This window comes from Antechinus flavipes, chromosome 5 (assembly GCF_016432865.1).
Source record: "Antechinus flavipes isolate AdamAnt ecotype Samford, QLD, Australia chromosome 5, AdamAnt_v2, whole genome shotgun sequence".
NCBI classification, from domain to species: Eukaryota; Metazoa; Chordata; class Mammalia; order Dasyuromorphia; family Dasyuridae; genus Antechinus; species Antechinus flavipes.
The window spans coordinates 270,326,568-270,354,276 of record NC_067402.1 but is presented as its reverse complement, the minus strand read 5'-3'; the positions used below and the strand labels follow the sequence as shown (position 1 = coordinate 270,354,276).

Sequence of the window (27,709 nt, the reverse complement as noted above, 5' to 3'; positions counted from 1 at the left end):
TTCAGAAAAATATAATTATTTCTCTACAGTTGGCACTAACTCTGTCCAGATAAGTTTAAAAGACAATAGCTAAATTTCTAGACTGAAGGGGGTACAGCTTCAAGGGGGAAATATAGCGATGATGAGGTCCCTTGACCTTAGAGTACTTTTGTTCTAACAATCTATCTGTTAATGATTCTAAAGTCTTCTGGTCTTAGGATAGTTCTACAAACATTATTGTCAGTCAGATAATCTATTGGTCAGTAATAAAATTCCTGAAAGAAGAATGAATAGACCACCCCTCAAACCTATCTGTACACCATAAAATTAGCAGAAAAGTAACAGGAAATTTTGTCTCTCTAACTTTTCCTATAAATTTGTCTTCTTCCTGGTTCTTTGCTATAAATCCTTTTGGAACTTAAGCAACACTTCAATTGGTGTTAAAATTACAATAAACATTGTCCCTTGGGTTCAAACCTGCAAATTCTTTTGAGATACCTCACAATTTGATCTATGACCCCTCCCCTTTTGGGGTCCCTTTCTGTGGTCTACATGCAAAATTTGTCAGCCTAGAACTGTAACATATAGAATGTAATAATGTGGAATTATAAGAGGATTCAATTGCAATTCAGGCCTACAGTTTTCTGTTATCTTGAAAACAATAAAATACAACTTAAAAGTCAGGAAGATCTCAGAGTCCAAATCCTACAGCAACGATCTACTATTGGGGTAATACAAGGCAAATCAATTAACCTCCTGGCATCTTGTTTTCTCACCTCTAAAAGGGGGATGATAATGGCTTCCTTCAAGTTCCAGACAAAATCCTCCCTTCTGGAGGAGGTCTTTCCCAATCATTCTTACTTGTGCTTTCCCTTTCTTGATTATCTACAATTTATTCTGTGTATAGATTAGATTGTCTCCTTCTTTAGACTGTTAGCTCCATAAATGCTGCAATTGTCTTTTGCCTTTCTTTGTAACCCTAGTTCTTTTTATTTTTAAATTTTCATATTTGACTCGGATCCTCCTGACTCTTGGCCCACCACTCAGTCTACTGCACTACCTAATTGTCCCAGTAACCTTAGCTCTTCCCATAGTGCTTGGCAAATAATAGGCAAATGTTTGTGGACTATTGAGAGCAAAGAAGAAAACTTATGTGAAGTGATTTGTAAATCTCATTTTATTTATTTATTTTTGCTAAGGCAATTGGGGTTAAGTGACTTGCCCAGGGTCACACAGCTAGGAAGTGTTAAATGTCTGAGGTCACATTTGAACTCAGGTCCTTCTGACTTCAGGGCTGGTACGCTCTCTGATTTGTACATCTCAAAGCCCCTATAAGTACAATCCATTGTTACTAAAGAATTTAATGTAGCCTTAATTAATGGGCATTTATTTTTAATAGGCTTCTTTTACTGGCAGCTAGGTGGCGCAGTGGATAGAGCACCAGCCCTGAATTCAGGAGGACCTGAGTTCAAATCTAGCCTCAGACACTTAATACTTCCTAGCTATTATTACCTTAAAAAAAGATCTGAGTTCAAGTCTAGCCTCAGACACTTAATACTTCCTAACTGTTATTACCTTAAAAAAAAAATCTAAGTTCAAATCTGGCCTCAGACACTTAATATTTCCTAGCTGTTATTACCTTAAAAAAAGATCTGAGTTCAAATCTAGCCTCAGACACTTAATACTTCTTAGCTATTATTACCTTTAAAAAAGATCTGAGTTCAAATCTAGCCTCAGACTCTTAATACTTCCTAGCAGTTATCACCTTAAAAAAATATTTGAGTTCCAATCTGACCTCAGACAATACTTCCTAGCAGTATTACCTTAAAAAAAAAAAAAGTCAACTGGCCCCAGCCCCAACTGACATAATAGAGAGAGTGGGATTTGCATCTATTAATCTTTACCTAAATTTAATTCTCCCCAATCTCAAAACCAAATACATCAAGTACCCTCCTCTCCCGCCTCCCCCAGGGAACTGTCACTGGGGGATTGTAAAAATCCAAGCATGAATACTTTAGCATCTACCGGATTTTAATTACATCTTCTTTTGGAACTGTTAATGTCATTTGTTTGGCACCTTTGTTTTTCCATCATAAAGCTTCAATAGACTCAGGATATGCAGCGGCCCAAAGATAATGGGAGCTGGTGAACACAAAACAATGCTCTTTTTGGAAAAAGTCATCATTTCTTTGTGTTGGGGGTAGGAGGTTTGCAGGTTTAACTATCAAATTACAGGAAGGGTTTGATTGAAATAGCTTCCTGAGTGATTAAAGCCTCCCAAAAAATGTTATTACAAAAATCAACGAAGCTTAAGAGTTGATGAAAAAAAAATCCAAAAAGCTTTCCGCTTGTTAGCTGTCTACACCAGTGAAACTAACACATGATTACACTGCTTGCACCTGTCATGCATTTGACAGTGATCTCCCAAGCTGATTATCCTAGGAGAGTGTTACACTAATTATATCAGAAGAAGAGCAAACAGAGTGAAACAACTCTTTGATACACTACTGCTGTTCTAATTGTCACGTATATTTGCAATTTATTCAAGGTTGCACATTGGGTGCCCCAGCCTTAGGAAACCGAGTAATGATAGGTTGTCCTTCATCCTGAAATATCCAAGTGCAGCAACTTTCAGAGCAGGGTCGGAAAGGCGTGGGGACGGTTCCAAACTTGGACCCACATGCTCGGGAGAAGGGCTCTTTCAGATGGATTCTTGGGCTTTCTGAAATGGGTATATTCACTGTTCTCCCAGAGAGAGGCTTCCGTCGCCCATTATAAAGCACCAAGGTGCTACGGGAGATGGAGAACCGTTGGGAGTCAGGATGTGTCCAGTCACTTAACCTCTCGGGTTGCAAGTGTGAAATGGGGAGAATAACAGCATTGTTGATGAGGTCCTGAATGGTAGGTGAGGGAAGATGGTTCTGATAATTGGGATCAGTTTAGTTCTGTGGTTCAACCCTCTATGGAGTCAGAAATCCAAGTTACGTCGGGTCCCTGAGGCGAAATTTTCCCTATAAAACAGTTTATGGCTCATGGCTTCCACTCTGCCCTCCTTTGGATCAGTCTACTACGACACTCCATTTCCTGATGTCTTTCCCCTGACTTCTCCCCCATGCCCCATCGCTAACCTCTAAATGATGGAATATAGCTTCTGGGGGAGACAGTAATAATTTTAAGGTCCCCTGACTTTAGGGGGCTTCTGTTCTAACAAATTATCGTTGACTCCAAATCTTCTGGCTTTGGAATCTGTGATCCTGAGACTCTAACCTTAGAATACTATTGTTCTGATAATTTTGATTGTCAATGATTGCAAAAGTCTTTTGGCCTAGGAATATAATAATATTTCTTCCCTTAAACTTTAGGGAAGATAAATAAATGATCCTGAGACTCTCTGACCTTAAGGGGCTTCTGTTTCTGACTATCTGTCAGATTCTAAATCTTCTGGCTTGATCTGATCTAAGAATGCTCTTGTTCTGTCAATGATTCAAAATGGCCTAGGAGTATAAAATTATTTCTTCCCTTAAACTTTAGGGAAGATACATTAGTGATCTTGAGACTCTCTAATGTTAGGATGCTATCATTCCAACAATTGGTCTGTCAATGATTCTAAAGTTGTCTGGCTTTAGGATAGTCCTAGGTCTGCTGGTCAGTGATAACCAAACTCCTGAGAACACTTCTCAGTTCTACCTCTAGACTATAAAATTATCATATCAATGATATGAACCAGATACATTTTTCTCCTTGCTCCAGATTCTTTGCTAAAAATCTTTGGACTTTAGACTACTTCAATTGACGTTACAATTACAATAAACTTTGTCCCTTGACTTGGCTATGGGTTCAACACTGCAAACTCTTTTGAGACACCTCGTGACACTGATCTGGACCCCAAAACTTTTGGGGGTCCTTTCCCAACCTCAACACTAACACCGCCATGCCTTATAGTGCCTCACTTCTCCTTATAGCTAATTTTTTTTTAATGCTAAGTCCCTTTCAGGATTTAGCCTGGTAGTTCAGGACACGTCCCAACCTCCTCTACTGTTTTCTTTCTCCTGATAAATGGCAACTTCCACTAGGGAGCTAGCTCTTTCCATATAATCCCATTCTATGCTCCCCTCACCCTATTTCATATTTACCATTCCTGTTGTTTATAATAGCTCTTCATTTTATCTGTAATCTCTTCTCTTAAATAAACCTACCTTTTGCCACAGAGAATGGTCATTGTGAATTCTTCACATGACCGAACTCTACCTTTTGGTGCTTCTCCTAAAGCACCTCACCTGGGGCCACATCATTTGCTACATCAGCCACATCACTATTATGGGGGAAATGGGAAACCGCATAGTACCATTATTAAATGCCAGGACCAAAGTTAGGCAAAGTCATCTTCTTGAGTTCAAATCTGACCTCAGACACTTACTAGCTGTGTGACCCTGGGCAAATCACTTCACCCTGTTTGCCTCAGTTTCCCCATTTGTAAAATGAATTGGAGAAGAAAATGGCAAACCACTTCAATAATTTTTTTTGCCAAGAAAACCTCCAAGTGAGGTACCAATGAGCTGGACATGACTAAAATGGCTGAATAGCAACATATGGGAGAAATATCTTCTTTGAGTTCATGTGGTGATTCCTACTGAAATACATCTACCAAAGTACAGAAATTATAGAAGTAAGAAAAATCTAGGTTTTATTATTCTGCGTAAGCATAGGTTTAAACCTTGACCCCCAAAAAAGCAATCTGACAATCATTAGAATTCCTATAAAGGCTACTAATAAATTATGCCACAGTGACAGAGAAATTATTCTTTTACATACATATTACAGGCTTGTAGATTCCTCTCAGATCATGAAAGTTAAAAAAAGTTTCATAATCCTATGCTTCCTTCAGTATTATAAAAGACAATTTTAATTATAAAAACAATTATAAAAAACAATTTTAATTTAAAAGAATCATAATCTTACGGTTAACAAACTACTAAAATAAACTCTATAGGTATATAAAGTCAGATTAAATGATATTTACAGGGTAGACTGATTGAGGGGAGAAAATTTACATGTCATCAAGAAATCAGGAATAGTTGGAATTATTCCTCTTAAATTGTTATCTAAGAAATTTTTAAGGCTGTAAGCAATTTTTTTTCATCCAATGAGACAGCTTTTGGTCAGGTAAGATTAATATTAATAGAAGACAGGTTTTCAATTAACTGAAAGCTGCAAAGAGAATGACCCTATGTTCCAAATAATATAAATGAATAAAAAGAAATCTAAAATCCAAAATTCCCATTACAATCCAACCTCATTGCTTGGTGTCTATCTAAGGCAGTTTACAAATCTCAACTAGATACATAAATACTAGCAATTTCTATCATCTCTGAGCTTTCATAAAAGCCATCCCCAAGCTTGGGATGTACCTCATCATTTCCCTCTCATAAAATAACTAGTTTCTTTCAAAGCTCAGCTCAAGGGCTATCTCCTACAAGAGTCTAACCCTGATTTCCCTCAGATGCTAAAATCCTACTTTTCCTAAATAGATGGTATCTGTTTTCTATTACTCACATATATGCCGTTTTTCCTTTATAGACTATAACTTCAATGAGGACAGGGACCAATTTCAATTAATCAATCAGCAAGATGTTGTTAAACATTTACTATGTGCAAAGAACTGTGTTAAGCAAAAACTGTCTTTAAGGAGCTCACCTTCTAACTGGAGGAGACACAATGAAAACAATGTATAAGCAAAATATATAAAAGACAAATTAAACAGAATCTTAGAAGGAAAGACCTAGCATTGAGGGAGACAAGGAACAGATTTTTGTAGAAGATGGAATTTGAGGAATATTGCTTTGTTTTGTCTTTGTACTTCTCCCAAAACAATGCCTGACACATAAAAAATTGCTTAATTTTTGTTGAATGAATGATTTTTAAATCCCTCAACTTTATATTGACAATTGACTTCACTTACTAAAGAATAGTATTTAAATGGATGAAAATGATGGTAACATTTAAAAACCACTCTTTCCCTGAGAGGAGAGGAGAGGAAAGGAAAAAGGGAAAGGGGAAAGGGGAAAGGAAAAAGGGAAAGGGGAAAGGGAAAGGGGAAAGGAAAAGGGGAAAGGGGAAAGAGAAAAGGGAAGGGGGAAAAGGGAAAAGGGAAGGGAAAAGGGAAAAGGGAAAAAGGGAAAGGGGAAAAAAGAAAAATGGAAAAAGGGAAAAGGGAAAAGGGAAAAGGAAAAGGGAAGGGAAGGAAGGGAAGGAAGGGAAGAGAAAGGAAGGGAAGGAAGGGAAAAGGGAAAAGGGAAAAGGGAAAAGAAAGGAAGAGAGGAGGGAGAAAGGAAGGGAGGAAGGGAGGAAGGGAGGAAGGGAGGGAGGAAGGGAGAAAGGAAAGAAGGGAGGGAGGGAGGGAGGGAGGAAGGAAGGGAAGAAGAGAAGAAGGAAGGGAGGAAGGGAGAAAGGAAGGGAGGGAGGGAGGAAGGAAGGGAGAGAAGAATGATTCATTAAGCACCTACAATGTGCTAGGCATTATATTAAGCACTTTACAAATATTCTCATCTGATCTTCACAACAGTCCCTGAAGAGTAGGTTCTATTAATATACCCATTTTAAGAGTCGAAGACACGGGGGTAAAGGTTAAATGTCTTGTCTATAGTCACAAAGCTAGTAAGTATGTAAGGCTAGATTGAACTCAGGAATCCTTGACTTTAGGCTCAACATGTCACTGTATCATGTAACTGGCAAAAGTAGATCTATATAAAATGAATAAACATTTATTAAACTGTACTGAGCGTATTAAATTGTACAGAGCACTAGAGTAAGTGCTGGGGGAGCTACAAAGTCTAGATTAAGTCCTGTCCCTGCCTTAATGGAATTTACAGTCTGTCAAATAGGTGTTAGGTCCAAAATCTAATAAACTTCTTGGAGCAAATGAGAGTTTCTAACCTTCAGAAAAATTTATACTGAACATAATATTGGTAGAACCGTATTTTATATTTTATGAGAACATGCATCATGCACTTAGTAATTCTGGCAGGTGGCAGGTGCATATGGGATAACTTTATAAACATATGTTTTATATATATTTATATGTCTATGTATGTATGTTATATACATTGCTAAATCTTGCAGGACTGCTCCTATATTCCCTTTTGAGACACCTTGTTAGTAACTTCTCTGTACAAAATTTTCAGTGACTACTTTGTATAATCATTCCCTTTAACCTTTTTGTGGGAAAAGCTCCAAAGACTCAACCATTCTTCCTTCCTTTTTTTTTTTTTAAATTATTATTGATGGGCAGCAGGAAAGAAGCAGAGGGAGGAGAACGTTTGGTTTGTAGTTTGGTCAGTTTGGGAGATAACCAGTATTAACTTGTAATTCATGGGATTCAGAAATCACAAGAACTGGAAAGGTCTTTGGAGGTCATTTAATCTAATTGCTGAATTATACAGATAAGGAAACACGGTCCACAGAGTTGCTCTAGGTCATTCTAGTACTAAGGTCAGAGGTTCCTTCCAGCTATAAATCTATGCTCCAATGACCATGTCCTACAAAGCCCTCTGGTTTTCCTTCTCACCTTCAAAAATGCCCTTCAACAGATGGCCCAAGGGCTCCTCTGCAGTCAGAGGACTCACCTCTGTGACCTTGGGCAAGCCATTGAGGGCCCATCCATAAAGTGATGAGCTCCAGAATTCTCTCTCACTCCGGGTTGAGTCTGTGACTTATTTGTTCATTCTCATGTGAGAAGTCAAAGGGGGAGGTATAACTATCACAGAGTCAGAAACTCAGGCACAGGCCCAAGGCTACCATTTTCCTCCCTTTTAGTCTAATGGCTTATGACATAATAGTCAGTCAGTCAATAAACACTTACTCCTACCTTGATACTTCTCAGAAATGAATAATAATGCTTCCTGACACTTGACGCCTCTTCAGAAACATAATTGTTTTGTTTTGTTTTGTTTTGCTGAGGCAATGGGGTTAACTGACTAACCCAGGATCACACAGCTAGGAAGTGCTAAGTGTCTAAGGCCACATTTGAACTCAGGCCTTGCTGATTTTAGGGCTGGTGCTCTATCCACTGCACCACCTAGCTGCCCCATTAAATTGTTTTTTAAACAAAAAACAAAATAATTGTTTTTAAAAATTGTTTTTTAAAGAATTATTACCTTAAGGGATTGCCTATATTGGGGTTTTTCGATATTTAATGCTCTTTCTACAGCGGCAAGATCTTTTGGAAATGGCTCGATACAGGCTGCAATAAAAAGACTTAAGAATTTTTTGAGGAAATTGTGCATTTCTTTCTGACGTAAAACCAGATCTTCATTGAAAATGGAAGTGTAGAATATTTCATCGGCCAAGAAAACTGGCTTTGGAGAAGCTGAAAAAAGAAAGAAAAGTACTTTAATTAGGCAATGCACTCAATAAAGGAATGGTCACATAAAGGAGAGATTTCTATCATCTAGATTGCTAAATTCAACCCAGCGTGAGAATTTCTTTCCCATCAGCTTCTGTTAACACTCTGCCCCTGGTCTACCTAGGTCAGGGCAGACAGACTGGCCCTGTCACTAACAAGGCTGACCCCAGTTCCAGTAGAATTGTCTCCTGCCAGGCAGGAGGTATTTTATCAGACTGCTTTTAGTCTTCTTAATCCGTGTGTGTCTGCTGTTCCCTTGTCCACCTAACAGCTTGTCCCCTTGTCTGAGACTTAATACTGCCCTTAGACATAAGCCCCTCATTGCATAGCACCTTGCTGCTTCCTGGACGTATTCTCCTAGGGACATGGCTCTTGCTCTTGGAGTTTGGCTTTGTCTGGCTTGGTCCCATCCCTCTATGCAAGTTTCTAACCCTGATCACCCCTCACTGCCTAAACCTTACCACTGATTTATGGGCAAGAGTGACAGTGCATATTCTTATTTTTTTTTATAATTATTTCTTATAATTATAATTCTTAAAATCTGGGAAACAGGCTGATGTAAATCATTTAAGATAATTTCTAAGATGATAATTGCTAGAAGCTACTTAAAGAATATTAATTTAAAAGAGGTGGGCACCATTACAGGAAAATATCACATCTAATAATATGTATTTCTGTAGTTTTACAAGACTGAGTGAGCATGAAGTTTTATTAACACAGTGCATGAGTATAAATTAACTTAGAATAATCTAGAGGCAAATAACATTAGCAGACAAAAGTCTGGCCTTGGGCAACTTGAGGTAAGGTACTTGATAAATACTGTTTGTCCATCAATAAGTCACTTAACCCTTGTATCTCTTCCAGTTCTCTCAGACCACAAGTTACAGACAGATTACTGGTCTTGAGAGAAATGATTATTCCTCTTTTATATTAATAATCAATTATTAAATGAGGACTAAAGTTTTTCCCCTTCTTTATATCCTCATTCAGAAATCGGCATCTATTCAGACAAACCTTTGAAGGGAAGAACTGATAATGAGATGGAGAACTTAGATCTGATCAAAAAATAAAGAAATTCTATTTTAGGTGCATTCTGCCCCATTTAATCAGACAGGTCTGGATCCCACTGATCCAGACAGTCTGGAAGTAGATTCCTCCTTGTGTTGATTCCCCAAGATGGGGTGATATTGAAGTGGGTTGTGGTCCCTTTAAATCACTGTATTTTTAATTTAGTTAATTAATTATTTTAGTTAATTTATTTATTTTGTTAATTGATTTAAACTGTATTTCCTATTGATCTATGATTCCTTTCAGATTCCCAATTCCTCCTGGCTCAGGCATAGACTCCTCAGACAAGTTGTCTTTCAAGGATGCCAGACAAATCCTGGTCAAAAGCATCCTTTTGAATTCCAATAGGAGATCTGGACTTGTCCCAGACCCCACTGGATCTGAGCCAACTTAGGCTCTCCCAGCCCCCACTGGTTCTGATCTGCTCTTGTTGTCCCAGCCCCCACTAAGCTACCCAATATAAAGAGCTTCCATCAACTAAAGTCTTTGCAGATGGCCCTCGGTGGCTCACTCAGCTGCCAGGACTTTCTGCCCACTGAGAACTGCATTCTCAGTGCAAAACTCCATTTTCCATAGATCTGCCACTCTAGAAGTCAGTCTCTGGGTAAACTGCTTTCTATCTAACAATAAATTTTCATTTTGCAACGAATATTCGTGAATGGGTGAATTATTTCACTCCTAGAACCTGCGGCTGATTTAAAGGGATTCTTGATAACTCTCTCATAGCCACTACCCTCTCTAAACCTCATCAGTAGGAGATAGATAAGTCTCTCTGAACTATAACACCGAGTGATGGGTCCGTCACCTCTCCTATATCCTCATCATTTTTATATTACTTGTTAATCAATCTGTGGAAGTTGGGAAGGAGGACCCCAAAACTTGAGGATCCCAGAGCAGAGTCACAAGGTGTCTCAAAAGAATTTGCAGGCTTGACTCCATCTCCTGAGCCAAGGGGCAAAGCTTATTGTAAGTATAACGCCATTTCAAAGTGGACTGAATTGTAAGGGAATTCAGCAGAGAAACAAAAGCAAGGAGACACATTTATCCAGCTTTCTAGCACTGATATGCTAATTCTATAGCTCATAGGTGGGAAGGAGTCTGGTTCCCATTGACCAGATTATTACTATTGTCTCAGGAGTTTCGTCCCAGAGGCAGACTCAAAAACCAGAAGATTTAGGATTTCCTGACTTATTGTCAGAACAGAAGCCCCTCCTAAAATCAAGGAACCACAAAATCATATTGCATCAAATCAAAGTTGATTTCTGCCCTCAGGAAAACCCACTCTTCCAAGGGCATGTAAGTACTGAATGGTTTAGTAGAGATAGCCAAATGACCCTTTTCTTAATTATGTGCTAGTATAATCAACAAAATGACATTACCCTGAAATTATGTCTTTTGAACTGAATTATGTCTGAAAATAAGTCTGAAATTTGTTGAGAAGAGGTTCCACCCAGATAAAATCACAGATTTCTTTATTTTCTTAATTCTTCATTCTACCATTTCCTTGGTAGTAGACAGCTAGGTTTCCCAATGGAAAGAGTGTTGGGTTTAGAGTCCAGAAGACCCAAATTTAAATTTTGTCTCACACATTCACTACTTGTGTGAGTCTGGACATCTCACTTTTAATCTGTCTTAACCTCCAATATCTCTTCTCTAAAACGGACATTACTATAACATCTAACTCCCAAGGTTGCAGTCAAATGAGGAAAAAGTGCTTTGAGGTTTTGCAAACCATAATGTTCTCCATAAATGCTTGTTATTATTATTGTAGCTAAGAATGGGAAGCAGGAAGAGTTCTGAGGAAACCTTTCAAGATCTTACCAAGAAGGGTATTCATATTGTTAATTCTTAGCAGGTGAGTATAGTAACGGACCAGGTGGACCCAGGAGATGTCTGGCTTCTGTTCTTCAGGTTCTTCACTCTCAGTGGTTTCAAATTCTTGTTCCAAAACAGAAGTGTCCAGAATGGTGTCAGAGTGGTTCGGAGAGGGAAAGGGGGACTTGAAGACAGCTTTAAAGCTAGCTAAAAAAAATTTTTAAGTCAATGTTCTGGTATGATTGTTTTTATTAAAAATAATTTCCAACACTCAATTTATTTTGCCCAAAAAGATGCTTATATTCTTTAGTGACAGCTTCAATCATTCATGGCAGGGGAATGAACCTCATCATTTCACTCACCACTATTTACAGAAAATTATGGCAAATTTAGTGGAAGTTCAAATGAAAGGAACATTCAGCTATGTAAATGAACTGCACATAGAAAACTTGTAAAGGAACTCAAAGGTGACCCAATAATTCATTTGGATCCCTGCTCTATGCTAATCAGTATTAACCAATTTGATAGAGTCATATCAAAGTTCCACATATAAGACCCCAGAGCTTTGAGGCACAAATTCTGTTTATTTGCTTAATTAGTTAACTCGAGTCCCTCTACCCTTGTTTTTCTTTGTCATGGTGACCAAACCCAGTGTGGCAGAGGAACATGAAAAGTCTCACAAAATAGTTCTGTGCTTCCAAATCAATATTTTGTCCAATAGGAGCAAGTGACCAGCTTATGACCACTTAGGCCACTGACTTATAATAGCTTGTATCATTTCCTCCTGTCCAAAATAAGGAGAAAGCCATTCATCTTATGGCCCCCCAGCCAGTAGCGATATCCACTCTTTATGAATATCCATATTCATGACCCTGATGACAAAGTATTTTGCCTATTTTAGTTTATGAATCATAAATCAACTATGAAATCATTGTATTTTGGGGTTGCTGTTCTTCAATATCTGGACATCTAGCCCTACAAAAATAGGAACTTGGAAGGAGAGAGCATCTCAGATCCTGAAGGAGAGCTGAGGTTCACTTCATTAGGGGAGACTTTAGCAAAGTGCCATTGGCTCAGAGCTCTGTGTTATTGTAGGTGGGCTAACTTTAATCTCCACTCTGGGTTGCTGTGGATTTCAGGGCTAACATCAATAAGACACAATTTAGAAAACCGGCTGAAACTTTCCAGCACATCTAATGCAGGAAAGGAGTTATTGTTAGGTTTGCAAGGACTTTTACTGCTAAAAAATTTATAATATGATCGAAAAGCTTTGTGCCAATTCAAAAGTACATGAATGCAAGGAAACTCGTTACCAGGCTGGCTGCAGGGGGCAGAGGGTTTAGCTCTGATTATTTACCAAGATTGCTGACTTTGAAGTTTATCCAGAGCTGCTCTTTCTATTATTATTTTTGGCACTGAAAATTGTTCTTTGTTTTTTATATTGAAATGTCTGTCTGTGTTTTGATTTTTCCCCCACAAAAGACTGTTTACTCCAACACAGAAGGGTCGAGATCTGCACTGGCAGAAGGGAGGCCCCACAAAATCACAGGTCACTGGTGTATTGAAAATCTATCTCTGCATGGGCTCATCAATTCAGGAGATTATGTGAATATAAGCACATAGACTTTGCAACATCAAACAAGTAACAGGGCACCATGACTCCAGAAGGGCTGGAAATAACTAGTTAGACCGTTGGTGTTATATAAAGATCAGGGCTTAGAACTAAAAAAAAAAAAAAATCAAAGTATGATCTGCTCTCATGGCCATTATGTAGTATGCATGTAAAGGATTTTGCAAAATTTAAGGCAATTATTACCAAGATGACTATTTCACTATATTCAATTTTATCTATGTTCCCTCTTTAAAGCACAATATCCTTTCATTTTTTAAAAATACCCAGTGTTAACATTTTTAAGGTTCTAAAGCAGGAGCTTTTAACCCTTTTCTGTGTCATAGACCTTTTTGAGAGCCTGGTGCAGCCTATGGACCCTTCTCAGATTGATGTTTTTAAACAAATAAAACACAAAGGAATACAAAAATACCAATTATGTAAAAAAAAATCAAACTTTTTTAAAAATTGAAGCAAGAGCTCCCAGATTAAGAACCATCACTTTAGGGAGTGTGATGAACACGATTTGTGTTGATAAAACAAAGCTCTTGAGTAAATTCACCTTCTTACCCAATGGGTAATGGATTCATTACCTTCTGTGATACACTGAACTCCTATGGAGATTGTTTGCTGAACTGAACTGAAGAGTTGCTGTGGCTTCAGGATGATGTTTATAAATTTTAATTTAGGGAACCAGCTGAAACTTCTGGAATATCTCACACAGGGAAGGAGTTGCTGTCAGGCCTGTATTTTTCACTCCTGCACAAATAATCTTTTTGCAATGACATATTTATACACAACTTGCTGGACTCCATCTTCTACCTCTCTATATGTGGATTACTCTTGTGTGGAATTAACTGAGTGAAGACACTCTCATGGAAACATAGCCTTAAACTATACTTTGTGATTTGAGACTTGATAATAACAAATAGAGCTCTAGCTAAAAGTTGCAGGTGTTTGTCCCCTCCCATTTCCCACCACCTCTTAATTAGTATTTAAGTACTTCCTTTAAAGGTGATGGATTCTCTTATCCGAGGATATATATCTGTTTGTACATCAGGGGAAATTAAATTAAGAGATTATTATTGACTTGTATTCTTTTGTTTCTAGATTAGATTTCTGAAATTATAATGTAAGCCTGGACTCTCCCAAACAACAGGGGAAAGGCCGGGGCAGGGAGAGGGGGCTTCAGGGGCTTCTACATTCAGATTCTTTAATCTGGTGTTTTGCAATTTAAGTTTTGCACTTCTTTACTGACAAACACCTTTGTCAAATGGAAGATACCCTTTCTCACAAGATCATAATAAACCCCTTTTTGCTTTTTCTTACTCTGAGAGTCTCTGATTGGGGTTAATTGGGGCTAAGTGACTTGCCCAGGGTCACACAGCTAGGAAATGTTAATTGTCTGAGGCCACATTTGAACTCAGGTCTTCCTGACTTCAGGGCTGATGCTCTATCCACTGCGCTCTATTGCAGCTAGGGTAGCTGCCACCGATTCTAATTGTTTTTGTGGATACTGAATTAAAAGTCAGTTTCTGGACCTTTATCCTTGGCTAATCTCTTTCACTTAATTCATGTCCCCAATCAGTAAGCTAATAATCCTACTGTACTTTTTGATGGCCAACCAATTTAGAATATAATCTGTTCAATTCTGGGCATTATGATGGACACTGACAAATTGGCTAATATCTAAAAGGCAAGAGATCTCAAAATACCATGTTAATTAAGATCCAATAGAAGTGATTGGATTTTAAAGCCTAGAAAAGAGAATATTTAAGAGTGGTATGAAAATATGAACAAAGTGCACATGGAAGAATTAAGACTGATTCTGGGTAGTTTTTGATAGCCATGAATTAAGGAAACAATTCTGATTCTTATGATCAAACTCCTCATTCTTCCTATCCAAGTTCCTTTAGGCCAGAGACTCATAGATTTAAGGAGGTCTGTGAACTAGTCTAGGGAAAATATTATAGCCACATTTCCCCCTAACCTCTAAGTGAAATTTAGCTTTTCCTTCAATTATAAATATAGGCAACGAAGCACGGCAGTAATTAGCAGGACCTGTGGTTTTGTCGTGAAGAGAAATCACAGGTATTTTCATGTCACATTACATTTGCTGAAGATATGTCAAAATATTGTTTACAATGATCATTACTTAGAAATTACTGTAGTTATTGGACTCGTTAATTTGCCTGTACCCTAAATGTATTGTCTCATTGTTTAATGTAATAAGAAAAAGCATATATAGTGTTGTATCACAAATTTGTTTCTTTAATATTTTACTGTTTCAGTAATTCTTTCTTTATAATCCTAAATATTTATTATGCATTTCAAAACATGACTCTGAGAAGGGAAACAAAGATTTCACCATTTTGTTCAGTATATAAAAAAGATCAAGGATCCCTCAATGAAAACCTGGAATGCTGATTCATCTTGAGTTTAGAACAGAAATTCTTAACCTGGAATCCACAAACTTGTGTTGTTAATATTTTAATAATAATAGTTCAGTATAATTGGTTTCCTTTGCAATGCATATTTTATGATATGCATTTTATGCATTAAAATTTTTAAATTAAAAAACATAAAAATTTAACGTATGCATTTAAAAATTATTCTATTTCACTAAATTGCCAAATGAAAGTTTATGATCATCCCCCAAAAATGTTAAGAGCCCCTTCTCTAGAACATTACAGACCGTTAAAAAAAATTTAAGCATAATCAAATCCCTTATACTTGGTTACATATCCCAGAAAACTGATTTGACAAATAAGCATACCAGTCAAATAATCTATATATGTAGAAATGAGGTCCACAACAGCAAATTCTGGGATATTCTGGTGGAAGACCATTTTAATTTTGTCCAACATTCTCTTCTGTCCAATTAGCTTCTGAGCAATTATTGTAGCTTCACTGACCTATAATTAATAAATCATTTAGGATCCAATCTATATTTATGTGTAATACATTTTATAAACATAGGCAGGCAAACTATCTGTGAAAAGGGAAACCATAAAACAGAACCCTTTGTGTGCATCATGCTCCAAAGAGAAAAAATAAGGACAACCTAGAACTCTACTTCGACCCTCCCTGCCACCAACACACACAAAATTCAAGTCATAGTCAAATAAGTCATTACTATTGACAATTTAATTAATGCACAAATCATTTCAAATAGACAACTTCCTCTGGATGCAGTTGATATTTGCCCTCCTATCAAACATCCACATATAAATATCTCCTAATATTTTCACTAAATAAGGCTGGAACAAATAAGGGGAAGCCTGGTGAACTGTGATTTAAGGCACTGCTCAGATGGGGTCCACTTTCAGCTTTTGTGAAGAACCCCACACCAGCAGAAATCCCAAGGAGTCTGACTGCAGCTTTCTCCTATACAACTATCCAGCTGTACTATTTTTGCTTGGCAGCTGGTAGGAGCTCACTATAGATTTAAGGATATGAAAAAAGATTAAAGTTAGTGTCACCCACCTGTGAAGCAGCTCGGATTGCTATCCAGGACAATATCAGGTACACATCATTTTTCTCTGTTACTGTTTCCTTTACTGGCATTTGGCTTTGAAAAGAAACCTAAAAAATGGTCAAAAGATCTCTGATGAAGATGGGAAGTTGGCTATTGAAAAATCTGAGGCATCTTATCTTTAAATATGGTCCCCTCTCATCAAGCCTGTTGCCACTGAAAGAGTCACACAATCTGGGCTGGTAGTATATCGAGTAGGGAAATGTGAGAAAAGAACACATTGTTCCTCAGGTCTTTTGTTAGGTGCTGTGTTCTATGAGTTTCCATTTAAAGGGGGCAACTGCATCTCAGAGTTTCCTGGAATGGCTTTAAAAAGAAGAATTTGGGATAATTTTCACTAACTTTTCAGATGGAGATTGGTCTCTTCTCGAAGGCAGAAGAGTTCAAAGGAGAGACATTAGCGGGAATGGCAATATATTATTCTAAAACACTGCAGAAGAATGGAGGGCTATCTTGCAGCAGAGCACACCACACAGTGGACCAGATAGATGGTAGCTTAGTATGACAACTACTGAAATTGGATATTTGGAATTAATTTATTAAGTTGATGGGCTTGTTTCTTTTAAATTTAGAGGATGACTGAGAAAAATACTACCCAGACACTAATATGGTTATGAACTGATCTCTGCTCAAAGCACTATCAAAACTGTTGTGATCCAGCAGTATTTCTATTGGGCTTATATTATTAAAAAGATCATAAAGGAGGGAAAGGGACCCACATGTTCCAAAATGTTTGTAGCAGTCCTTTTTGTAAGGGCCAGGAACTGGAAACTGAGTGGATGCCCATCAGCTGGGGAATGGTTGAATAAATTGTGGTATATGAATGTTATGGAATATTATTGTTCTGTAAGAAACGATCAGCAGGATGATTTCAGAAAGGTCTGAAGAGAGTTACGTGAACTGATGCTGAGTGAAGTGAGTAGAACCAGGAGATCATTGTACAAGGCAACAACAAGATGTTACATAGTGATCAATTTTGATGGATATGGCTCTCTTCTTCTCTCTTCTTGTGATAGAGAGAGCCATCTGCTCTAGAAAGGACTATGGGAACTGAATGTGGATCACATCATAGTATTTTCACCTTTGTTGTTGTTTTCTTGTTTTTTTCCTCACATTTTCCCTTCTTTTGATCTGATTTCTTGTGCATCATGATAAATGTGGAAATATATATAGAAGAATTCCCCATATTTAACATATATTGGATTACTTGCTGTCTAGGGAAGGGGGAAGGTAGGGAGAAAACAATTTGGAACACAGGGTTTTGCAAGGGTGAATTTTGACAACTTTCTTTGCATATATTTTGAAAATAAAAGCTGTTATTTAAAAAAAGAAAGAAAGAAAGAAAAATGCTCTAGAAAATTCTCCCATTTCAAATATTTTAGGTTGATTATTCAATAGTGGGTTAGCTGGGCCACCTCCTTCACCTTATCATTGCTTGCTGTGGCAATAATTCAGTCATTTCAGTCATGTCCAACTCTTCACGACTCCAGTTGGGGTTTTCTTGGCAAACACAGAGAAGTGATTTACTATTTCCTTCTCCACTCATTTTATAGGTGGAAATTAAGGCAAACAGGGTTAAGTGACTTGAAAAGGTCACACAGGTAATAAGTATCTGAGGCCAGATTTGAACTCAGAGGCTTCTTGATTCTAGGCTCAGTTTGCTATCCATTGCACTACCTAGTTACCTATTCTGGGTCAATTCATAGGTCTTTAGTATAAGCACTAAAAACAGTTAAGGAAAGTAGATACAAATTCAAATTGGACAATTCAACAGGTTGGTCATATGAAATAATAAAACACATACATAAAATATTTGCAAACCATAAGGTGCTGTCTAAATATTAGTTATTACAAATTCATGTGACTAAAGTGAGGTTTATAGATGACTCCACGGTTAATGTAAGCTACTTTGAATAAATGTAAACATCAAAAGAAGCTGTAATTATCCCATAGGATACTATACTATCCCTGATACTATACCTTCTTTATTCTATTTGTAATCATCTGTCTATCTACTTGTCTATCTATCTGTGTGTCTGTCTTTCTTTCTATATTGCTATATCTAACTACATCTATAATCTATCTATCTATATCGCTATGTCTATATATGTATATATCTATAATCTATCTATATCAAAATCTGTCTATATCTAACCCAATTTAAGACTGGAGTGGGAATCAACTATTCCGTCCTGTCTGGTCTTCTGAATACAATGCCCCAATTAATCCAATAAACCCTAATATATACCTATATACATACATATATAAAATATATATATATATATATTTATACACACACACATACATACATACATATATACATATGTATGTATGTGTTCATTGCCCTTCTTTCTTCAGTATTTTGATATTCTCTCAGAATCTACTACCCTTAAGTGGCTCAATCAGGGCAGATCAGATCTACATCCTTATAATTTCTGCTCTCAGTTAATGTTAAGAATTAGGAGTTCACTATGTTAGGAGAAAATGAAATTTCCTAAGATCCATTTCTTCAAGCAGGATCTGTTCAAACCATATCGACAAGCTGTCTTGTATCTTGGTTTCTTTCTGCTCTCACCAGAACACAGTGAGGTCTCAGAAGGTACAAATAATGACTCCCCTGAAGTGATTGCCTATAAATTATGGCAATTGGTGCCAGTCAGGGATCCATTATTCACACTCATTGGGTCCTAGCTGTATAAGTGCTAAAGGAAGGATGCAGAAAAGACAAATTTCTGTCAACTCAGAGCTATGGCAAGTGTTTGGAAAATGTGGTCATTTTCAGGTTCTCTGGGAATGGGAGTGGTAGTGGTAAGCCAAAGTTCAGGTTGCATGCTCCAGACACAGAGTGGGAGCTCACTAATACCTACATTTCTATTACAAGCTTTAAAATAACAAATTGCAATCTTAGCAGAGCATTTACCCCTCTCTTCTTTCTATATCTATGAAAAAGAGCAACTTATTTTTTTTTATCTTGCTAAAAATTCCTAAAAACAAAGGAGCTGCCTTAAATAAGTTCCTTTCAGTTTATTACTTCTGTGATAGGACTTATACAATTTATTAAATACCTACTTATATATACACATAATATATATGTGTATATATATATGTATATATGAATATGTGTGTATATAATGTATTCCTTCCATAGAACAATCTCTATGGCACTTATTTCTTGGGGATTTGGAGTTTTTTCTCTTTGCTTGATTTGGTACCTCATACAAGGGGTATTTAATAAACATTACTGTTTGCCTGACAATTTCCAGAGCTCAAATAAAGCCAACATATAAAAATAAAGAGCTAAAAAAGAAAGAGTTAAAGCTGAACAATGATGAAAAATATCTAAGAATTACCATCAAGGTTTGAATAAGATTTTTTTTATTTTCTAATTCAACAGCTAATGGCATCTAGGCCTCAGCTATTTGCTGGCTGTAACCCTGAACCTCATCTAAAGTTTATCTAACTCAGTTTCCTTAGTTGTAAAATGGGGAAACAAATAGCACCGGCCTTGTGAGTATCAAATGAAACCATACTTATAAGGCACTTAGCATTGTAATTAAAAAAAAAAAACCTGTTCTTTTCTCTTCCCTGGTGGAGTAGAGCAGTTTTAAGTAGATGGATCTCTGAAAAAAATCATCAAAATTGACTCGAACTTAGCAGTTGTGTAGACCCAATCCTTCAATGAAAGACACATGGTGGTCTATTATAAGTGGTGAGAAAACAAGCTATCCTAACATCCAAATTACTCCTGGAGCCATAATTAGAGCAGCTCGGAAAAGTAATCATTTTCATGGAGCCACAGGGGAAAATTGACCTCACTATATTAGGCCCATACTACATATTTATATGACTACTTATTTATAAGACAACTTCAAAGCAGCTCATATAATAATGAAATCTTTTACCTTATTTTTTAAAAAGGACTGCTTAAGATTCCCCAAATGAAAATATAACAAGGCTATTTCCAGGTAGGATTTCCTTATCAACCTAAAAAAAAAAAAGTTGCAGAATTTTAATGAGCAGCTTAACTATTCATTATCCCTCCAGCTCCCTCCTCCTTTCTTTCTCCTGAACTAGCCAGATTTTCTTCAAGTCCCAGCGAACGTTCCAACTTCTACAGAAAGCCTCTCTTGACTCCCTAATTCCAGTACTTTCCCTCTATTGATTGCTTCCAGTTTATTTGTACATTATTGTTGTTCAGGTGTTTTAGTCATATCCGACTCTCTGAGGGGGTTTCTTGGCAAAGATACTGCAGTGGTTGGCCATTCCTTCTCAGGCTCATTTTACAAGTGAGGAAACTGAGGCAAACAGTGTGAAGTGGCTTGACTAGAATTACACTGCTAGTGAATAGCTAATTTGAACTCAGGAAGATGAGTCTTCCTGCCTCAAGCCCAGGGCTCTGTGCATCAGGGCAGCACCAGGTTCCTATACATATCTTGCACTTTCTCTTCCATAAAGACTGGAAGCTCCTTGAAGTTAGGGACTTCTTTCTGATTTTTTTTTTGGCTCCCCAGAACTTAGCATAGCACCTGGTAATCTGGTAGGCTGGCTCCTTTTGTAACCAGTTGGTTAGACTAAATCATCTGTATTGCACTTCTTTATCCTACCCTCTTCTGCTCTTTTTTCACTAAGGGGCTGTCACTTCTTCCCTTGGCTCCTTGTCACCTAAAATGACAATGCTCTAGAAAAGTGCTATAACTTTCTAGTGCTGGGGATTTTAAGTTCTTTTTGTGTCATGGTGCTCAGAATTTTTTTTAATTAAATTAAATTAAATAATTTTAAATTTTTATTAGTCAAACAAATTTCAAATTTTAGTTAGAATTTAGTGAAAATCAAGACCTATTTTCATTTTGCCTTCCAAGTTCACAGACACCTCAAAATCTAGGGAGTTCTATTCCTCTGTTCTATTGCAACAAAAATATATGATGGTAAATCTTGGAGCCATTCCCCATACAAAGGCCCAAGTTAGCCTTTTCATGACAGTGTAGAACATTTAAAAAGAATTTTAAACACCCATGGGGGGATTGTGATACCCAAGGGTTTTCTAGACCAGTTAATGGGAGGATCACTTTTCCTCCTTCAGGTTAGTTGAGTTCTAGTGCTGGCCCAAACTCCTTGGAAACCCCTATAGGCCCACTCTTGTCCACAGGGATACCTCCTATGATGGAACAGGTTAGCAAGGTCTAAGATGTGGGCTAGGGGATATATGCACCAGTAACACAAAATAGAGTCTACCAAGCGGACTGAAGAGTTTAATAGCCATGTTTGTTCCCCAGTATAATAATTGCTGTATCCCTCTTGGGAAGGCCAGAGTCACAGGTCATCCTCATGAACTAGGCCCTAGAGCAGGGCTGGAATTTGTGGCTGGCTACTAAATGAGCACACTTTTAATGAGAAATTGTTTGAATTATGAGTTTTTGTTTTTGTTTTGTTTTTTGCTGAGGCAATAGGGGTTAAGTGACTTGCCCAGGGTCACACAGCCAGGAAGTGTTAAGTGTTTGAGACCAAATTTGAACTCAGGTCCTCCTGACTTCAGGGCTGGTGCTCTATCCGCTGCACCATCTATCTGCCCCTGCCTGAGTTATTAGTGATCAGTTATCCAGAGCTGAATGAAGAGGCTTTTCAACCACTTCTGACTAAAATAGTCCAAAAGAGAAATCCCTCCTCAAAAAAGGGCAAGGCAAAAAGCCAAACATACAAATTGCTACAATGGAAAGATATTGTGAGGGGTTTTTTTACCCTGAATTTTGATCATTTTTCAGACTTGTTTTTATAGCATCAAAGAGGTCATAGGATATAGGCCTTGTTTCATCTGCCATAAATAGCTGACGTTCTAATTTGCCTGAAAGACAAGAAAGAGAAAAAGTAGGCATTAAAGCTGTTTCTGTCCTTCTTTATTTGGGCCCCAATATCTCACACTGGTAAATTAGAAAATCAAATGTTCTTATGGATCTTTCTAGTGCAGGAAGGCTCTTGAGGGGAAGGGCTACTTATATTGTTCTCAAAAAAATTCCAGGTTGCAACATCTGCTGCCACAAGAAGAAGTCTATTTGCCTCCAGGCCACTGAATGATTAACTACCTGTTCTAGTGTGTCTTTTTTGTGCCCAAGTTTTCTTTCGCAATTCTTATTCTCACCCCTCTCAGTTTTCTTTCCAAATGCATACTTTGTTCCTTCCCCCTTATTTATTTCTCCTTTCCCTAGCTATCCCTTCTTTATTGTCTACCTTGTCTAAAATGCAGACCAAAATAAATAGAGCATAATAAATTTTAAAACAGTGCCTGGCAACACCAACCAATCAATGACAGTGAAAACACTTCAGTCCCTTTATGTGGCCCTTCCTAGCCCTTCTTGGAGAGTTCATTGCTTGGCTCAGTGCTAAGTCTGTTCCTTTGATGTTCTCAAAGGCATCACTTATTTAGTGATGGTGGCAGCACTAATATTTCAAAGAAAGACAGGAAAAACAAACCTGTAAGAATCAGAATATTGCTATTAAAAATTGATCGTGAAAATATGACAAACAAAAACCTGATACTTAAAACATAAAAGGAAAAGTTAAAAATATGCATAATTAAAAACTCCTGGTTCATGTTATATAAATGGTCAAAGGAGATGAAGAATTTTAAAAGAGGAAACATAAATTGTTAATAATCACTAGAATAATAGTATTATCTCACTAATAATTAGAGCAGCTTTGAGGTGATGACCAAACTGACAAAAAATAGAAACTCAATATTGAGAAGGTTTTAGAGAAACTGGTAGACTTATTCATTAACAATTATAAAGTTGCAGAGTTTTTTTTTGGAGAACCGTCTATCAGTAAACATTAAAAGCTACAAAAATAACCATACCCCTTAATCCAATAATTCTAATTTGGGCAATGCTTTCTGACAATCATCAAACATTTAAAAAGTTATCAATCAAAAGGTTTTTACGGCAGCATTATACATAATTGGGGGAAAAAACCACCTGAAAGCAATCAAAATATCTAATAATAAAGGGAACAGTTAAATAAATGGGTTACATTAATGTAATGGAATTCTATAATTCAATTACATAGCATACAAAGAAATCCAGAAAGGTCTTTATGAAATAATACAAAGGGGGAAAAAACTGCCAGAAAAATGGAGCATATACTGTCAGTTATCAATCAATAAACATTTCTTCAGTATCTAGCATTAACTAGACACTGTTCTAAGTGTTAGAAATTCAAAAGATAGCCCCTGTCTTTAAGAAGCTCACAGTCTAATAGGAATATCAGAAAAAGTGAGTAAGAACAAATGGACATAAGGAAGCACAGACAGGATAATTTTGAAAGCAATGTATATAACTTTTCTATACTTAAAAACCAGTACATATTCCTTTTGTATTCTCTTCAAAATACAAAAATATTCTATCTATATATAGAAAAATATATATATACACACACACTCACATGTGTATGTTTGTATTTCAAATGAATGGTCAAAGGATCTTCATGAGGTCTTAAAGGAAAAAAACTGAAAAAAGTAATATTTTATGATTTAACTTGTATTTAAATGTGCTTAGTACAGTGTCTAACACATGGTAAGCACTGTGCTAGCCATCATTGTTTTCATGATTATATATGAATAGTTAATGAATATTAATGTCTAATGTTAAATTTTTAATTAAAATTTTAATTTTTTTAATCAGTCATATTATATATATGTGGACATGCACATCCTACACTACAATTCTCTTCTGATAGCTCACTGAGACATGAACTAGACCCAAGGACCCCAGAGATTCTGCCTGAGAAACATCAGCTTTATCAGCCCTACCCCATCCTGGCCCAAGATGGACAGGTTTCCAACACAGATGGACAGAATACAGGCTAATGGTCCAAGAATCAGTCTTAATAGGTTCCCAAGGGCCTTATCATAAGGTTGACTGCAAAGGAATGGATTTTTCATCCACTCCCAAAAACAAGCTACTAGGACACAAAGCAGCAGCAATCTGTATTCCTGAAGGGTGAGCCCTACCCATGGTGGAATTTATGGACAGAGTACTGGCCACAAGTAACATAGATGTGTTACAAGTGACTAGTTTTGACACTAATAAAAACGGATGGCTAAGATAACTGGTGGTAGTGAGGAGTCTCTTCCCAACATTAATAATAGCAAGCATTTACAGAGCACTATAGATTTGCGAGCTCATTTCACAATGTTATCTCAGTTGGTTCACACAACAACCCAGAAAGATAGCTGCCAGTATTATACCTATTTTACAGTGAGGGAACTGAGGGAGACAGAGGATAAGTGACTTGCTCAGAATCACACAACTAATACATGGATGAGACAGCATTTGAACTCGGGTCTTCCTGATTCTAGAGTAGAACTCTATCCACCAGGGCATCTAATTGCTTCCCACATTAGTCAAGCATCAAATGCTAGTAATATATATATATATATATATATATATATATATATATATATATATATATATATATAACATGGAGTTGAATCTTTAATGAGAATAATACAAATATTAATAAAACTTGAAATACTGTTATTTTCTCTCATATTAAGAACGACAAAAGTACAATTACTTTTCTCATGAGTAAATCCTACATGATAAAAATGTCACCATTATATTACAAATTGTCATTTGTTTATTACATAATTTATTGTGTTTTTTAATATTAATAGTTATTGATATCCTCTAAGATATGCAAAATACTTTATATATGTTATCTCATTTGATCCTCACAAAAATCCGGTAAAGTAGTTGCTATTATTATCATTAGTATTTGACAAATAGGAAAACTGAGAAAACTGAGGCTGAGCATCTGAGTCACTTGCCCAGGATCATGAACTCAGTGTCTATGAGAAGATTTGAATCCAAGTTTTCCAGAGATCAAGTCCAACACATTGTGTACTGTCTCACCTAGCCACCATGAAGAAAAGGTTTCATAGTCAATTACTAGATAAGGATTTGTATCAGAAAAATAGAAGAAAGCTACTTATAATGTTGAATTCATTATACCCAAGACACCAAATATTCCTTACCTTTTTCAAAAAGAATTTCAGCTTCCAATTCACCTTCTATTGCGGCTGTCCTACAATGAAGCAATGCTATCTCAAAAAGATGAATGATAGGTAACCATTTAGAAGGATCTCTTTCTTGGGAGGAAGCTGTTTGCTTGGCTAACATATGAGCTGGAATGGAAAAAGAGGGATGCAATCAATTTTTTAAAAAGAGAAAGAAATGCCATTTCCTAGAAGAGCAAATCTTCCAGAAAATCAGAATGATCTTAAAAGTTAAGGTTTCTTGTAAGACTTGACAATTCCCAGTTCTTCTATAAAGGTTTTCTTTTTTTTTCCCCCTCTAGATACTTTATTTAAAGATTCTAAGTGGGTAAAGGGGCTGACCTAAGTTAGGAAGAACTGAGTTCAAATTCTTCTCCTGATAAATATAGACTGTGAAAATCACTTAAGCCCTCTTCAGTGCTCTAGGGAAGGGGAAAGGAACAAAACACTTTTGAAGTATCAGGAAGCAAACTTAGTCCTTTGTAGACATTATTTCTAGGCAACTCTCTGAGACCAAAGTTGAAGAAAAGGCACAGATCTTAACTGCTGGAGAGAATTTCCTCACTGGGAATCCCCCAGGTATTCATGACCTACAATTATAATTCTTGCCTTTGACAATAAACTTGTGAATAGTTTCCTTCTCTGGAACATGGGAGGGTTCAATTCAATCCATGCCAACAATCCATTATGACTTGGTGCAAATTCTAGTGAGATTCAACATCCTCCAAAGTTGCTTATTTCTCTGCATTTCTTGGATCCTATCATTTTGCCTCTTGTGGAATACACGGGAGAGCTGACAGAATACACGGGAGCCACCTGACAGTGGCTGCTGGAGGTCCAACCCAGAATGGATCTCCTCTTATGAGAGAATGAGACTGAGAGGCAGTTGCTGTTCTCTGACCTCTCTGACTGAGAGGCCGTTGCATTGTCTGACCTCTCTCCTCTTCCCACTGCCTCCAATTTATCTCATTTCCAATCCACAACAGCAAAGGCTGCCCTGCAGATGTTACGATCCATAGCTATGGAGGCTCTTGGGGTCCTCAACAGCCTCTGAGGTCTTACTAAGAATTTAAATAAATAAGAATCTCTCTTACCTCCCCCCCACCTCTGCCTCCTGGCTTACCTGGCCTATTTCTATTATCAAAGTCCCATCTTCTAAAGGAAGCTTCTTCAAACCCCCTAATGCTAATTCCTACCTTATAAGGCTGCACTATCCACATCAATTTATTCTATTTCTATCTTATTTTTATTTGTATCTTATACTGTCTCTCCCTTTAGACAGTAAGCTCCCTGAGGTTAGGGACTGGGTTTTGTTTTGTTTCTTTAATGATTATTTCGTTTTGTTTTGTCTTTCTTTGTAGTCTGGGCACTTAGTACAGTACTTATATTTTGCTACTGGGCCCAGATGGCTATGGAGGGGAAACTGAGGCAGGTGACCTTGTCCATTTAAATCACTTAAGTCCAATTCACTTGCATGTCATAGTATCACCTCCCTGATATCACGATCCTTTTCAAGAATAAAGTACAAACAACAACCTCTGTGGGCACATGATAACTGGATAAGTATTGCTAATTGATTTTTAAAAATTACTTGATTCATGAGTATAGGTTCTATACCCCCAAAGCAGACTGCAAACTTTGTAGACAAGACTCTGTTTTAAACTTCTTAAACAAGTAGGAATGTGATTCTCCCCCTTCCACCTGGCTAATGGGATCACTGAAAGCAGTCACATGTGATGGAATCTGAAGTCTGTCAGCAGATGAATTTTTTACCAAGCGATCTCTTTTATGATGGAGGAATCTGTCAATTGGTTAAGAAAATTGCAGTTGGCTAACCAAACAATCTAACAATCCCTCTGCTGTCTTTATAGAACTGGAGATGGTTTAACAATTGCCCAATCCAGTGGAAAAGGCCCCAGAGTTTAAGAACTGAGAGATCTCTGGATGCAGAAACACTCCAGGAGGCAGACCCTTGCCCACGTAGCTGAGGGCAGCATGGGGGAGGTGGAAGAATGAGTCTGGAGACTGTGTCCCTTTTATCCCGCGTCTCTGGAGAGTTTGGGGCCAGCAAGAGAAAAGGCATTCAGACAGGAGTGAGGAGGAGACAGAGTGAAACAAAAGATTATGGAGACAGTGTCGACCAAAGAAGGGGACAACTTCCGAGAGCCAGGGAAATGTTGGCCAGGAACTAAAGGAAGGAGCAGATCTCAGAAGCCAGCCCGGCCTAGAAGATGAGTGACTTATTGAGCACAGGGG

At 37.3% G+C, this 27,709-nt stretch overlaps 1 protein-coding gene across 1 annotated transcript in view; it reads right to left on the bottom strand.

Annotated features, from left to right (window-relative positions):
* Window positions 1–27,709, bottom strand: part of CFAP54 (cilia and flagella associated protein 54) — a 340,765-nt gene that overhangs the window by 40,403 nt on the left and 272,653 nt on the right. Inside the window, exons 57-63 of the mRNA XM_052001234.1 lie at window positions 25,433–25,582; window positions 22,144–22,246; window positions 20,310–20,391; window positions 16,359–16,457; window positions 15,649–15,787; window positions 11,270–11,470; window positions 8,133–8,344 (exon numbers count right to left, since the gene is read on the bottom strand). Of these exons, the coding sequence (XP_051857194.1) occupies window positions 8,133–8,344; window positions 11,270–11,470; window positions 15,649–15,787; window positions 16,359–16,457; window positions 20,310–20,391; window positions 22,144–22,246; window positions 25,433–25,582 (986 nt within the window). The remainder of the gene's footprint in view (window positions 1–8,132; window positions 8,345–11,269; window positions 11,471–15,648; window positions 15,788–16,358; window positions 16,458–20,309; window positions 20,392–22,143; window positions 22,247–25,432; window positions 25,583–27,709) is intronic.